Genomic DNA, 14,555 nt, shown 5'->3' with positions numbered 1-14,555 from the left:
CAGGGGACGCGAGTTCGTGCCCCGGTCCGGGAAGATCCCACATGCCGCGGAGCGGCTGGGCCCGTGAGCCATGACCGCTGAGCCTGCGCGTCCTGAGCCTGTGCTCCGCAACGGGAGAGGCCACAACAGTGAGAGGCCCACGTACCGCAAAAAAAAAAAAAAAAAAAAAAAAAAAGAAGGTGTGAGTGGAAAGGACGGTGTGGGCACCGCATTAAGAGGATTGAAAGATCCAGTCTGTTCTCAGATTCTCTTTGCATCGAAAAGACAAGATATGAAAACACTGGCTTTAAAAGACCATTTATTTATTGATCTTAAATATTTACAACTCATGGGTTAAAACATCTATCCATTTATTACCAGTGGGCTATTTTTTGGGGATTTTTGTTAGGAAGGGGTTTCACCTGTTATCTTTACCACTTTTATTTCTGAGGGAAGAGAATTCCGGGTTATCTTTCTAACTCTATATTCTGCTTTCTAGTTGTTTTAAACCAGTCACCTGGCTATCTTAGTAAATCTCAACGACAGCCTCATTAACAGGCTAAAAGTAGTTTCCCATCTCTGAAAAGAAGGTCCCACTGACTTAGCCACTGCCACATATCAGCTCCTAAACGACCTACCGTGCAAAGCATATTCAATACATATAATGACACTTCTGAGTGACCGCAAATGTACACCGATAGCATTCCGATGGAAAACCAGAAATGGAATTTCTTCAAGAAACATAATAATGGGGGACACGGAGACACAGCAAGGATTTGTGAAGAACGTATCAAGGAGAACTGATATTTCCACTTAAATAGCAAGCAAAAACCCCTCCAGCCTAAACGGTTCCTTTGTACACTACGATTTTATTAGACCCCAAGTAAGAACATCTTTAACGTTTTAAGAAGATTACTATAAATTACTCTATAACTTATGTTTTGCATGGTTTTTAAATGTTCATAATGCTATAATTTATTTACTTAATTTTACACGAAAATATAAAAAAAATAAATATTGCCATGCATGACTTGTTGGTATTTTTAAAAAACCACAAATAAATAACTGGAAACGTTGTCTAGAGAAACTGTTCCTGCATACTTGTTAATTACAGGGGACTCGAGCAAGTCTATTTCGATACAGGATCCTGACACTGAAAGAGCTTCCGAACAAAGCCAAATATAATGCCCTTAAAGGATCAAAATGTAATTAACGCTAAGGGAAAGAAAACAATACAAACCAAACCTGGAGTGCAAACACCTTTTTCGCTGTAGGTTTTAATGGAAAAGGTTTGTGAGCAAATGGGGTTCCTTCCCAAGGGCATGCTGGAGACATGGAAACCGAAGTGAGAGGAACTGGGGGGCCTTCCTCAGTCAACCTCTCATCTCATTTCAGCTTCCCGAAACGTCCCTGGTTAAGACTTGGGATGAAGGAGACACAGACAAGCAGGTATAAACGTCCATCAACGCTCCTCGTTAAAGCTGAAGTCGCACACTAGGGACAGGTGGTCTGAAGGGTAATTGAAGGACGGCAGGCGGTTGGGTCCAATCTGCTCCTCCGTGAGCAGATCCAGGGCCGACCTCACGCTGAGCGCGTGCTTGGAATACCAGATGTAGTCCAGCGTGTGGCGGCACTCGCCCGAGGTCCGGATCTTCCAGGTCGTGTACGGAGGTTCCGACTGCCCGTCCGCGCTCAGCAGCTTGTAGGCGCTGCTCAGGTTGAGGCTGGAGGAGGCGAAGTGTCTGTAGACCTCCTCTGTCGGCTCTGCGTTGAAGTCCCCGCAAACGATGAGGGGAATCTTGGCTCCCTGGGTGATGCTCTGCAGGTTCTGGAGAAGGTCACAGCCTTGAGCCGATCGAAATCGCTCCCAGCCAGTGCGAGCCTTCAGGTGGGTGACGGCGATGCAGAACTGTCGGCTGGACTCCTTGCACTCTAGGGTCTGGGCAATGGCCACCTGGTTGGTTTTCAACGTCATGGCCGTCAGCCTGATGTTGGCACTGTTGACTAGCTTGAATCGGTTCTGGAGGAAAAACAAGGCACAGCCGTCTGGTCCGTTGTTGTGTTCCACATCCAGACAAGGTGACCAGGGCTTGGGGAAAAACGTGCCCTGATAGCCCAGTCTACTGAGGAGGGGGTGGAAGGTGTCGAAGTAGTGGTCCACCTCTTGGAGGCACAGTATATCGGGCTGGTAGGCTAGGATTTCTTCCAGGATGAGACATTTCCTCTCTTCCCACTTGAGTGCTTCAAGAGGGCACTGTACAAAGTTGTCTTTGCCTTCTCCAAGAGCTGAAAGAAAAAAGCCGGTCAGTGGTCAGCGACTAAGAACCGCTACCAGGTACCTGCGAGTCTCCTCAGGCTTGACGCTACCCAAGACCTTCAGAGCGCTTCCCCTGCTTCAGATGCCCTGGGTGGTTCTTCTCTTACTGCCCCGACCTCTTACCATGCAGATGAAGCAAGCAACTAACCGATCCTTTCGTATTAAAACTATCTCTTGTCACTATGTTCTAGGACATAAGATCTCCTTAAGTTTTAGCTTTAGACAGTGTTCTCTGGCATCCAAGAGATCTAAACTATGCCAGACGAAGTAAATACATTTAACTCTAGAGAGTGCTTTCAACACTGACTTATAATAAGCCATACTAGGCCTTTATAGACACCACTTAGAATAATGGGCAGCTTTTTCCTACACCTGGAAAAAACAAATGAATCAAAGAGTGGAAAGTCAGGGAGCATGCCCTTCTTTTCCAGAAAAAATGGTGACCCTGGTTTCTTCTTAAAATTTCAACTGCCACGTGATCGGCAATAAGGTTGACTGACACACCTGTTTTTTAACTGAGCGGACGCAGGAAAGGAGTCCTTGCTACCGTACAGAGTAGTATCTTAAAGCACAGAGAACTGAAGCAACATCTCTGGCCTCAAATTATATGAAGAGGCGTCTGGATAAGAAGCTGGCCTCAGGAGTACCCCGACTCAGCGCCACCCCACCACAGCCCCCATTCCCTGCAGAAGGTTCAGGGTCACCCATTTGGTAGACTCAGTTTCCCCCTTCCAGGTGCTATCTTAGTGCTGTGGACAACTGATGAAAGCTTATGGGCTAACAGGCGACAAGAAGCACGTGCCGCGAAGCAGACACTTCCCCGAGCACGGAAAGTCTGCACACGTGGAGGGGAAGGAGTACGTCTTCAGCTGATGGAGTGGCCAGTGAAAGCCAGACGTCACCCCTTCCTGGCCTCCCCGTGCGGGAGCTCCCCGGGCGGCCCCAGCGCCCCGCCCCTCTCCCTGCGCGCACACGTACCTTGGGCAAGGATGTTCCACTGCATGACCCGGATGGGTGTGTGGCTACTACTGGGGCCATCGGCCCTCAGATCCACGAAACCCCGCTGGAAGCGGGGAGGCCGCGTGTGCAGGACGGCCCTGCACTCCTCAAGGAGCTCTTTAGGGTCAATGGGCTCCAGGTGTTCCGGGTCGGGGGCCACCAGATACGCTGGGTGCTGGGAGGCGGAGCTGCCGTCCAGGGTCTTGGTGAGAGCGCTGTAGAGCCGGCTCGTGCCGCTTCCCATGGGACACGCTGCGGGGAAGGAAAGCACAGTCACTCGCCCGGCTCCTCGCCGGAAGACAAGGCACTTACTGTCCACGGAAGCCGCGGGCACGCGAGCTCACTTTAAGGCGATGTTGCCACGTTCGCGTTCTACAGGGTGGATTAGAGGAGTTTCCGGGTTCTAGCTTTCTCTTAGCGCGGGTACTTGAAATACCGCTGTTGAGATACCTCGATCTTTATGGCTTATTCTAACCTAGGATCTGTCTTTATAATTTACAGACGCAGTCTTATGAAAGCACGGCAAAACAAAATCCATATTCCTTTTTCTGTGCATTTTAAGTGAGAACGTGAAGGCCAGTGTGTACAGAGCCAGATATCAGAAAGCCCAGTTAATCCTGGAGAACAGGTTCGGTTAGAGCAGGCTGTTGCCCTAGCCATGTCACCTATACAGATGCCTCTGCTGTGGCGAGAAACGGCTGGATTAAGTCCATATCCCACTTCTCGTCCATGTTAACTGTACACCAGGGATCTGGCTCTCTGTGGGACTCCGGACATCACGGAGCAGTATGGTCTGTCATCTAATATCGACCGCCAGACTTTTAACAAGTCAGAAACGGGGCTGGGAGCACAGGCAGTTGCCCACATTTTCTGGGATCCTGGGAGGAGAAAGGGGGAGGAGCGGTGCAGGAGGCACTGTCAGTGCGCCTCCGAGGCTTCCTACTGTTATCCAACTGGACATGAACTCACTAAGGAGACTAGAGCACAACCTTCAACGAGTCCGCGTGAGGAGAGCTGTGCCCGCGCCTCCCTGGTAAGTAGCCGCCTGCTCCTTTCAAGGTCAGCCGTGTTGCCTCTCATTATAGTGCGCATTAGGGGCACCTTCTACCTGGAACCACCTCCTCGATTCTGTGCGCGGTTCCTGGTATGGAGGAACCTGGATTTCCCTACCCCGTCCAAGTCCTGGCCTCCTCTTGCAGGACACAAAGTTTCCTTCATAAAACGTATTATTTGGCAAGCGGATTGCATCTGAAACTAGCGGTTGATGGAACCTGCTGTAGCAGGTCACAAAAGCAGACTCAAGTGTTCACCACCAAGGGTTAACAAGCATGCAAGCATGCTTTCTACTGTTCCTTTTCATCAACTCAAAAGTAGTTCCCCAGCAAGAAAGCTAGATGGAGGCAAAGAAACACACCAGTTTTCCCAACATACATTTCTGTGCACGTGCGACTGCCAGCAAGCCTGTTCTCACAAACGCACACGCGTGAACACACGCACACACCTGTCCCGAAACTGTTTGATTTCAGTATATTAAGTTCCTTTTAATAAATCTGTTTGCCTCTCTGAGTACATGGGTCCAGAGGAGCTTTCTTCTTGGCTGGCGGTACAACTCTGAAAATCTTTCTTCTGTACTTCTGGTTTTTTGGGTTTTTTTTTTTAAGGCAGTAAAAATATTACTCAGCCATGAAAGGATACGAAATTGAGTTATTTGTAGTGAGGTGGATGGACCCAGAGTCTGTCATAGAGAGTGAAGTAAGTCAGAAAGAGAAAAACAAATACCGTATGCTAACACATATATATGGAATCTTAAAAAAAAAAAAAGGTTCTGAAGAACCTAGGGGCAGGACAGGAATAAAGATGCAGACGTAGGGAATGGACTTGAGGACACGGGGAAGGGGAAGGGGAAGCTGGGACAAAGTGAGAGAGTGGCATGGACATATATACACTACCAAATGTAAAATAGATAGCTAGTGGGAAGCAGCCGCATAGCACAGGGAGATCAGCTCGGTGCTTTGTGACCACCTAGAGGGGTGGGATAGGGAGGGAGGGAGGGGATATGGAGATATATGTATATGTATAGCTGATTCACTTTGTTATAAAGCAGAAACTAACACACACACACACACAAATAAATAAATAAACAAATAAATAAAAGGCAGTAAAAAGTCCAACTGGGGGACTTCCCTGGTGGCACAGTGGTTAACAATCCGCCTGCCAATGCAGGGGACATGGGTTCAAGCCCTGGTCTGGGAAGATCCCACATGCTGTGGAGCAACTAAGCCTGTGCACCACAACTACTGAGCCTGTGCTCTAGAGCCCGTGCGCCACAACTGCTGAACCTGTGAGCCACAACTACTGAGCCCGCGTGCTGCAACTACTGAAGCCCACACGCCTAGAGCCCGTGCTCTGCAGCAAGAGAAGCCACCGCAATGAGAAGCCCATGCACCACGATGAAGAGTAGCCCCCGCTCGCTGCAACTAGAGAGAGCCCGCGCGCATCAAGGAAGACCCAACACAGCCAAAAAATAAATTTAAAAAAAAAAAAAAGTCCTACTGGTTTCTCAAGTGTGGTTTCCAGATCGGCAGCATCAGCATCACCCTAACGGTCGACCAAACTGTCACAGGGCGTCACAGCAAAGGCACAGGGGCTCCAGTATGTGGCATTTGTCAGGCTCTAGGCAAAGGACCAGCTTGATGCAGCTCACTTTCAACAGGACTGCTCTACATCCTTTTAATGCCATCATATCCTTGCCAAGCTGAGTTCTGGGGTAGTTGCTGTGATAAAAAGCAAGTACTATGTGAAAAGGCATGTGAAGAAGAGGGTAGCCGTGTCCAACAGGAGTCGAAGGTTTGAGGAGTTACGTGAAGCCAGAAAGACTGTCCCGAGCCACACTTCCTTCTAAAAAACTTAGAAAAACCTTCACGTGAAGTGAATAAGGAACAGATGGGCGTCTGTTCAGACAATAAACGTGTGCCGGAAGCAGACGGCGAGGAAGCCAATCAAAATTATATCCTACTGCAAAATGAGCTAAAAGATAAGACAATGACAGAATAGCCTAAATTAGAAAACTCAGAAGTGAGGCAACACAAGGAATTAGTAACAAAAAACATAACAAAAAGAAATGAGGAGAGAAATCATTTAAGAGGCAGTGGCAAACATTATGCACTAATTTTAAGCGAAGATGCAACATATCAGGAAATGAAACAAATACTAAAAACTAAAAATCGAGAAAACTTTTAGGAGCACAAAGTTCCAATCATGCAGGATGAATTAAGTTCTGGAGGTTTAACGTACAGCATGGTGACTGCAGTTAACAGTAATGTATTCCATGCTTGAAATCCTCTAAGAGAGGAGATCTAAAGGGATCTCACGTCCCCACTCCCTCAAACACACAGGGTAACTATGTGAGTGAGATATGTTAATTAGCTCGACTGAGGTAATGATTTCACAACGTTTACAAATATCAAAATATCGTGTGGTTTACCTTAAATACATACAATTTTTATTTGTTAATTATACCTCAGTAAAGCTGGAAAAAAATAAAGTGAATGGTGTAAGAGGAAAAAATTATGAGGTTAAAAAAACATGTATCATGGACACACATACCTGAGAATATCAACCCAGAATGACCAACACCAACTGGGCTGCAAAGAAAAAGAAAAAGAAAAGATCCCTTGGGCTCTAGGCAAAAGCAGCAAGTAACTTACAAGGACAATTAGAGCGTCACAGGACTTCAACTGCAATGTTTTATACCAGAAGAAAATGAAGTTACGTATTTCAAATATACGTCAAACTTTATATAGATGGCTCATCAGTACCCGAGCCAAGGATTTTATATCCAGCAAAACTGGAACACTGATGCCAGGAGCACTTCTTCCAGAAACTACTAGAGTAGGGGACGGCAAACTGCAGCCAGATGTATTTTAGTACCGTCCTCAAGCAAAGAATGGTTTTAAAGAGATGTCACACACACACACACACACACACACACACACACACACACACAAAGCCTAAATGTCTACTATCCTGACCCTTTCAGAAAGGTCTTTGCCACCCCTGGAACTAGACAACAAGATTTAGACCAAAATGACCAGAGACACTGATTTAAGAACTGGTGGTACTATATTAAACATACAGCTACTTAGAAAATCAAGTCTAAATGAGGTTAAAAGACAGAGTACAATATACGATGGCTATGTGATCTGATAATGAACCAATGAAGGTTTTTGTACACCCAAAAAAGCATGGGGGGGGAGCAGGGACCAGAAAGCAAGCATATTCAATTAAAAATTGTTTAACTGTTTTTAGGTAATTCCCTGGCGGTCTGCCCTTCCACTGCAGGGAGCATGGGTTCGATCCCTGGTCAGGGAACTAAAGATTCCCGTGAGCCGTGCATGGTGCAGCAAAACAAAACAAAACAGAAAAACTCCAAAAAACACAATCCACGACACAAAACATTGATAATTTGGACTTTATCAAAATAAAAAACTTAAATTCTGAGACTGTTGTGTAGATGTGAGATGAAGCAGATTGGATATTCTAATTTCATCATTCCCTGTTGTCCTGTTTTGGTTTGGTCTTAGAAATGTATTTATAGGCTATTAGCTACAACATTCAAGGAAAACATTCTAGTTAAAGCCGGCTCAATTTGGACCAATAGTGGATTATTAAATCTTGTCATTCACCTTATTTGTGACTTTTGGTGGTTTTCAAAAATTAAATTTACCATCAAAGGACAAAGCTTTGCAGCAAAAAAGAGGAAGGATGTACTGCATCGTGGGTATCAAAGCATCAGTTCCAGTCCCAGCTCCACCACCATTCAGCTGTGCCACTCTCCAGAGCTGCTGACAAGGCTTGTTAAGTGACCATAATTTCTTTAAGATTATTTGGAAAATGCATCTAGGTTAGAACAGGCAGCAATTTCAAAATAGTATTTCTACTAGAGGACACACACATCTCTATTAAGAAAACTTGCGTATGGTATTCAAAATGACTTTTATTCCCCTCAGATTTGAGTCCCCAAATGGACAATTTCTGTTGGGTGTAATAAAAGTACTCTGGAATGCACTAAAGGTTGTCTTTTCAAAAATTTTACTGACATAGACCCTTTGCTCTTGTTTCACGAGATTCCTTTACCCAAGAAAGAGAATCGGGCAACATTTCAACTAAGAGACTGGGCAGAGGGGAATTTCAGGGCATATTTACTATAGTCCTGTCTCTCCTCCTTAGGTCTTACAAGAAACCCTAGGACGGTCCCGTTGATGGACAGATGCAAGCCTGAATACCCTGTTTGATAACGAAGCCAGCCTAGGACATGCCTTCTGATACCAAAGTACCTGGGAAGCTGGTCAACCCATCGGCTTCTCACATAGAGAGCAAGGCGTCAGGACAGAGACACATGGTCCTGGAAGATGACTCCACCCTCCTCCTAGACAGCAAGGCTCTGTTCCCACTGGGCACTCCGCATTCTGTCCAGCCCTGCAGGTCACTCTCTCGGCCAGTGGGCACTGGCAAAACTAATCTCCACAACCTAACCTAACCCTGCAGTCCTCAGGAACCATCTGTCTGCAGTCTGCTGATTCTACATTCTTATTTCTCTGCTCTCTGAACTTTGGGAAGAACGCTCCATACCTAAAAAACATGAGCTGATCTTTTCTCTCAAGAAGTGTCTGGTTAAAGATTAATATAGAGATAAATTAACAAGAGAAAAAGTGAATGCATACTGTGTGGAATGGGCTGGGGTATAGTAAGGGCTAAACCCATCAGGATGGAGAAGAGTTATCAGAAAAGGACTTCAGAAAAGGACTCAAGGTATTCAGCTCTCCTTCCTGACTCCACCACTTCCTTGGTAGGTGGCCACCATGAGCCCATGCCTCAGACACCACGCTGGTCCACAGGAGATATATCACTGAACAGACTAAAATCTCTCTCCTTATTGGCTACGGGGCTTATTTTGTACGGGGGAGAGACAAACAAGGTTAAAGACATTTTGTCATATGCTGAAAAGTGCTTTGGAGCAAAATAAAAAGGTGAAAGGGGAAACAAGGAATGCTAGGGACTGGAAGTTGCTAATTTATACAGGACGCTCAAGGAAGTCTCACTAAAGGTTACAGAGATCTGTCATAAGGAAACCAGTCTTAGAGAAATCCAAGAACATTCTGGGCAGAGGGAATGGTGAATGCAAAAGCACCGAGGAAGGGGGCTTCCCTGGTGGCGCAGTGGTTGAGAGTCCGCCTGCCGATGCAGGGGACGCGGGTTCGTGCCCCGGTCCGGGAAGATCCCACATGCCGCGGAGCGGCTGGGCCCGTGAGCCATGGCCGCTGAGCCTGCGCGTCCGGAGCCTGTGCTCCGCAACGGGAGAGGCCACAGCAGTGAGAGGCCCGGGTACCGCAAAAAAAAAAAAAAAAAAAAAAAAAAAAAGTTTCCAAGGCGGCTGGCGGAGCAACCAGAAGGGTGAAGCTGCCAATACAAGTTAGGAAGACAGGGTGGGATCTGCCGTAAGACATGACTAATGCTCAGGAGAGAGGTGCAAACTGGAAATGAACACGTGCAAGACGTCGGGCACAGACGAGGACTCAGCTCTGGATCAGACTGGGGAGAGTGTGGTGAAAATCTGCAAAGAAGGCAAAGGCCAGGGGCAGGACAACCGGGAGAGCAAAGTAGAGAAAGTTTCGTCCACAAGGGAGCTGTGTCCTGTGTCAAAGGCTACTGACGGTTCAAGGAAAATGAAGACTGAGCACAGCTCAGATCTGGATTCAGCGACATGGGAAACGTTGGTGAATTTAACGACAGCGATTTTTGATTTTGGGTGGAGGTGTTGGGAGAACAGGACAGAGAATGGAGATGTATTTTGAGAAAATCTTGCCCCCCTCCCCCCAAAAAAGGAGAGAAATGGAATGGTGGCTGGAGATGGCGGCTTGAGAACTTGGGGAAGCTGCTGTATCACGTTTGTTTGCTAACGGGGGTGACACAGCAGAGGGAGAAACCCACGAGGCAGGAGACTTCAGGCATGACGACACGAGGAAGGCGACAAGTCCTCCCCCAGAACGATTATCAACCCGGACGAGAGTGTCAAAACCAGCCTGAATTTCAGTGCTCTGGACGGAGACCAAAGGCATACAACGAACTGAGAAGCTTTTATTCACGAACGCGATTGAACTTCAGTTAAGGACAGTGCTAGCCTGTGCCCGGTCCTGCCGGAGCTGGTGCCACCCCTCCCCCTCAGCTCCATGGAAGTATTCAACCAGGGCGGCAAAGGTACTAAATTAAGTTAAAACCTGCCCCAAAGCAAGGCCCAGGCCCTGATGGCTTCGCTGGTGAGTCTATCAAATATTTAAGTAAGAAGGAGCAAGCCTTCACAAACTCCCACATACTGCTTCCCACGTAGAGCCACTCTGGAAGACAGTTTGGCAGTTTTAAAAATACACGTAGAATTCATGCCCCTAGGTATTTACCTAAGTGAACTTAAGTTCATTCAGGAATAGGTATGCAAGGACTTCCCTGGTGGCACAGTGATTAAGAATCCGCCTGCCAATGCAGGGACACGGGTTCGAGCCCTGGTCCTTAGCGTGTGGAAGATCCCACATGCTGCGGAGCAACAAAGCCTGTGTGCCACAACTACTGAGCCTGTGCTCTAGAGCCCGCGAGCCACAACTACTGAAGCCCGCGTGCCTAGAGCCCGTGCTCCGCAACAAGGGAAGCCACCGCGATGAGAAGCCCGCGCACTAAAACGAAGAAACGAAGAGTAGCCCCCGCTCGCCAGAACTAGAGAAAAACCCATGTGCAGCTATGAATGCAACCAAAAATAAATTTAAAAAAACAAGAAAAAAGGAATCCCATGGTACTGAGCTGGAGTCAGAGATATCAGCCTGAATTCACGTTTCACTTACTATACGTATATAGATGTGTAGATACAGAGATAATGAGCGATGTGGACGGTTGTGTTTTTCCACTTGCTGTCTGCCATGAGCTAATCATTTATTTAATTAATTAAATTAATTAATTAACCATCCCCCTGCTTTTTTCCCACGCTACAAATGTCTACTTTATATCTTTATATGTCCGGGGTTATTCTGAGGATAGAAACATAAATCTAAAACATTTTGCTAAGATATAACATTACTTCTTAAGGAATTTTGTTTGATCTTTTTGTGGGACCCTAGGAGGTCCTGATGCCTTGTCACGCCCCAGCAGATAAGGTACTCCTGTAACAATGAACGCTTTCAGTTAAAACTGTCATTTTTACATGATGCTACGTAAACATACATAATAAATACACATGAATATTTATATATTTACATGTATAACATCAGCTGTATCTAGCCAATAAGTATAAAAATGGAAACGGACACATTCTACACTCACAACTCAGTGCGCACTCACGGCGCACATGGATATCTAAGAGGAGGTTCACAGAACAGCTTCTTTCTGCATGACATCTGGGCCATTTTCTGGCGCATTCCATTTCTTTTTTAAAAAATGCTGGTCGTGACCCGACTTCGTTTGGTTTCCGACCCACCGATGGGGCGCTGCTCCAGCAGCGGCTGCGGGCATGGTTCATGGGCCACTGGGGATGTCTGAGACTCTTGGAGCCACGCACGGCCAAGGTGTTCATGACGCCGAGCCCCCACGTGCCGTTTTCTCTGTCTTGGTGCTTGTTGTTCTCCGCACAGCCGTGGTGAAACCGCTGTCCTGTCGGCACGTCCCGGCACGCAGCGGCCCCGGGCTCCACTAGTGGCCACGGTACGCATCCCCATCACCCAGGGTTTTGGTTTAAAAGTGCCTGTTTTACTTTAAAATGTCGCTTAGTGAGGCAGTAGTAAGTATCTCTGTGAAATGTGCAGCCTCGATGACGTATCTTTAATAGGTGACAAAATGGAGCGTCCACAGAAACACGCTGCGCGCAAAATACGCTGCCTTAAGGAAAAGCGCTCGGGTGAGCGTCTGAGCTGCAAAATGAACTCGGTCCTGTCTTCATGGAACACCATCTCACCTCGAAGAGCCGACAAACTAGTTCATCACATATGGACACGAGGCAGACACGTACCCACAAAAATGTAAGAAGAAGTCAGCCTGTCACTTGAAGGAAAACAACGGACAGAGTTTTTGCCCACGAGGAACACTTCTGGAAAACATATCTGCCATCGGGAGCCTGACAAGTCCCCAGTACTTAAAAAAAGTTTCTGACAAGATGGGTGGCGAGAGAAGCTAGTTATTTCTATACTGTGTAACGCTTGGAAGATCTGCATAACCCAGTGAAACAACATTTCCCAAATAACCAATACCAAAAGTTCACTGATATATATGGTATCCGATTCCACGTCACAAATAACCACGTATTAACATAGAGACTACTACAAAAAAAGACTACCCACGATTATCTTATAAGGCTATTAAAATACTTTTTTCCAATTATATCATCTGGAGAGACTCAATTTTCTTCATATATTTTAACCAAACCATATCACAACAGACTGAATGGAGAAGCAGATACGAGAATATGGCTGTCTCCCATTAAGCCAGACTTTAAAGAGATTTCCAAAAAGGTCAGACAATGCCACCCTTTCACCAACTTTCTTTTTGTCTTGGAAAACAGTTAAAAAGTGTTACTTACGTTAACACTGATTTTACTATTAAATGACTTGATAAACATTTAAAAATTCTCGTCTTACTTTCTAACATGATATATAAACATAGGTCATATTAATTATGTTATATATTAACCCACATAGACCAAATTCTGTGGGACCCTCCGTATTTTTTAAGATTGCGAAGGGGTCCAGAAAACAAAAGGTGAGACTGTCTCTTCTAGACCAACCATCACCCGAGTGTAGACATCCCGTTCCAGGGGATACAAGCAAAGCAATCCCCGGGGAGAAAATGAGAACTAAAAAAGGTGAAATGAAATAACAGAAAGTAGACATGTCTGTAATTCACACAGAGCACGTATCTGAATTCTTCTCAAACTGACAGAGCATCTGATCACAAAAGGTGGGAGAGGTCACTGCTGCTAGGCTGTCTCCACGGCACTCCAGAGACTAGTATTATCTCCAAATCACAGACAAGCTTCCCTGACCTCGGTCTTTATATTTCTAAGCTAGATTTTCCATAACTCAAAAATATTCTTCTCATAAAGTCAGGTAACTGAACCAAATCAGAAGGGATCTGGGGAAGACCCAATTCATTTCTTCCCGTCTTCAGTTATTCTTTTCGGTTTTTATTCTAAGAACATACGCGCTTACTCAGTTATTTTTCAAGGCTTTATTTCTTAAAACTTTCTGGTAACACAGAGACATCAATTCAAAGGAAGTGCTAGGGAATTAATAACTCAAAGTGGACACCAAGGAGACTTCACATTGCTATTTGTGTACTTATAACACCGTCGTAGCAAGGCTCAGAGCCACCCAGGAACCGCTAGGTGGGAAGGCAAGTTATCTAAATTTGAGAACAAAGGAACGCTGCAGAGCGCGCGACACCCTCTGCCCCTCCCCCACCCGGAGGATGACGCCCCTGACGGCTAATGACTGCTGGAAGCTTACTACGCACCACTCGCAAATTAAGTAATTCTCACTACATTCCTAGGAGGTAGCCACTCTGATTATGCCCCTTTTACGAGGAGGGATAACTTAGTAACAATTCACTCACCTGTTTTAAAAAAAGTCATTTTTTCTTTTAGAGTATCGACCGTTTAAAAAATCTTTTCACACATAAATACAAGTCCAATTCCAAAATTGCTTGCCTTTCTGCTGAAGTTTTATACCTTAATAGGGGTTGCCATTCAGGGCTTTAAAACGATTGTCACAGGTTCAGAACAGCAACACGGAAAGCCACTTTCCTGAGGCAAGGCAGCACAAACAATTCATCCAGGTGGTTGCTGAGATACTGGAAGGCATGAAATCTTGACAAAACCTCTACTGAACTTTTATTTGGCACTCATACTAGCTTCTGGGTCGAATTTTACATGTGTTTGGAGTGTTATTTATTTGACCCCAGATTATATTTGGTTTTTGCCCCAAATTCATTTTTTTCCAGCCACTTTACTCGAGAAAGTTATCAGCCATCACTTCAATGTAATGCACATGATGTAATTTATACAGGCAAAAGGCAGGTGATAACAGCTTTATCTCTCATGCCTCTATTTCTCATTTAGCTGCACCACTCCCATCTCTTGCCGTTTCCCAATCCTATAAGCATATTTCCGTATACACCGAGAACGGGATGCCTGCATTCCGTGATGATAGGATGGCGATGAACAAATACG

The 14,555-nt window shown here is 45.9% G+C and overlaps 1 protein-coding gene across 1 annotated transcript in view; it reads right to left on the bottom strand.

Moving 5' to 3' along the window:
- Positions 1–268: 268 nt before the first annotated feature.
- NOCT (nocturnin) overlaps positions 269–14,555 on the bottom strand; it is a 23,410-nt gene continuing 9,123 nt past the window's right edge. The window contains exons 2-3 of the mRNA XM_060012993.2: positions 3,275–3,547; positions 269–2,265 (exon numbers count right to left, since the gene is read on the bottom strand). Of these exons, the coding sequence (XP_059868976.1) occupies positions 1,442–2,265; positions 3,275–3,547 (1,097 nt within the window). The 3' untranslated portion in view covers positions 269–1,441. The remainder of the gene's footprint in view (positions 2,266–3,274; positions 3,548–14,555) is intronic.

The sequence above is a fragment of the Delphinus delphis genome, chromosome 5, assembly GCF_949987515.2.
Source record: "Delphinus delphis chromosome 5, mDelDel1.2, whole genome shotgun sequence".
In the NCBI taxonomy this organism is placed as follows: Eukaryota; Metazoa; Chordata; class Mammalia; order Artiodactyla; family Delphinidae; genus Delphinus; species Delphinus delphis.
Note: the sequence above shows the minus strand (reverse complement) of the source record. Positions and strands in the feature narration are given on the sequence as shown.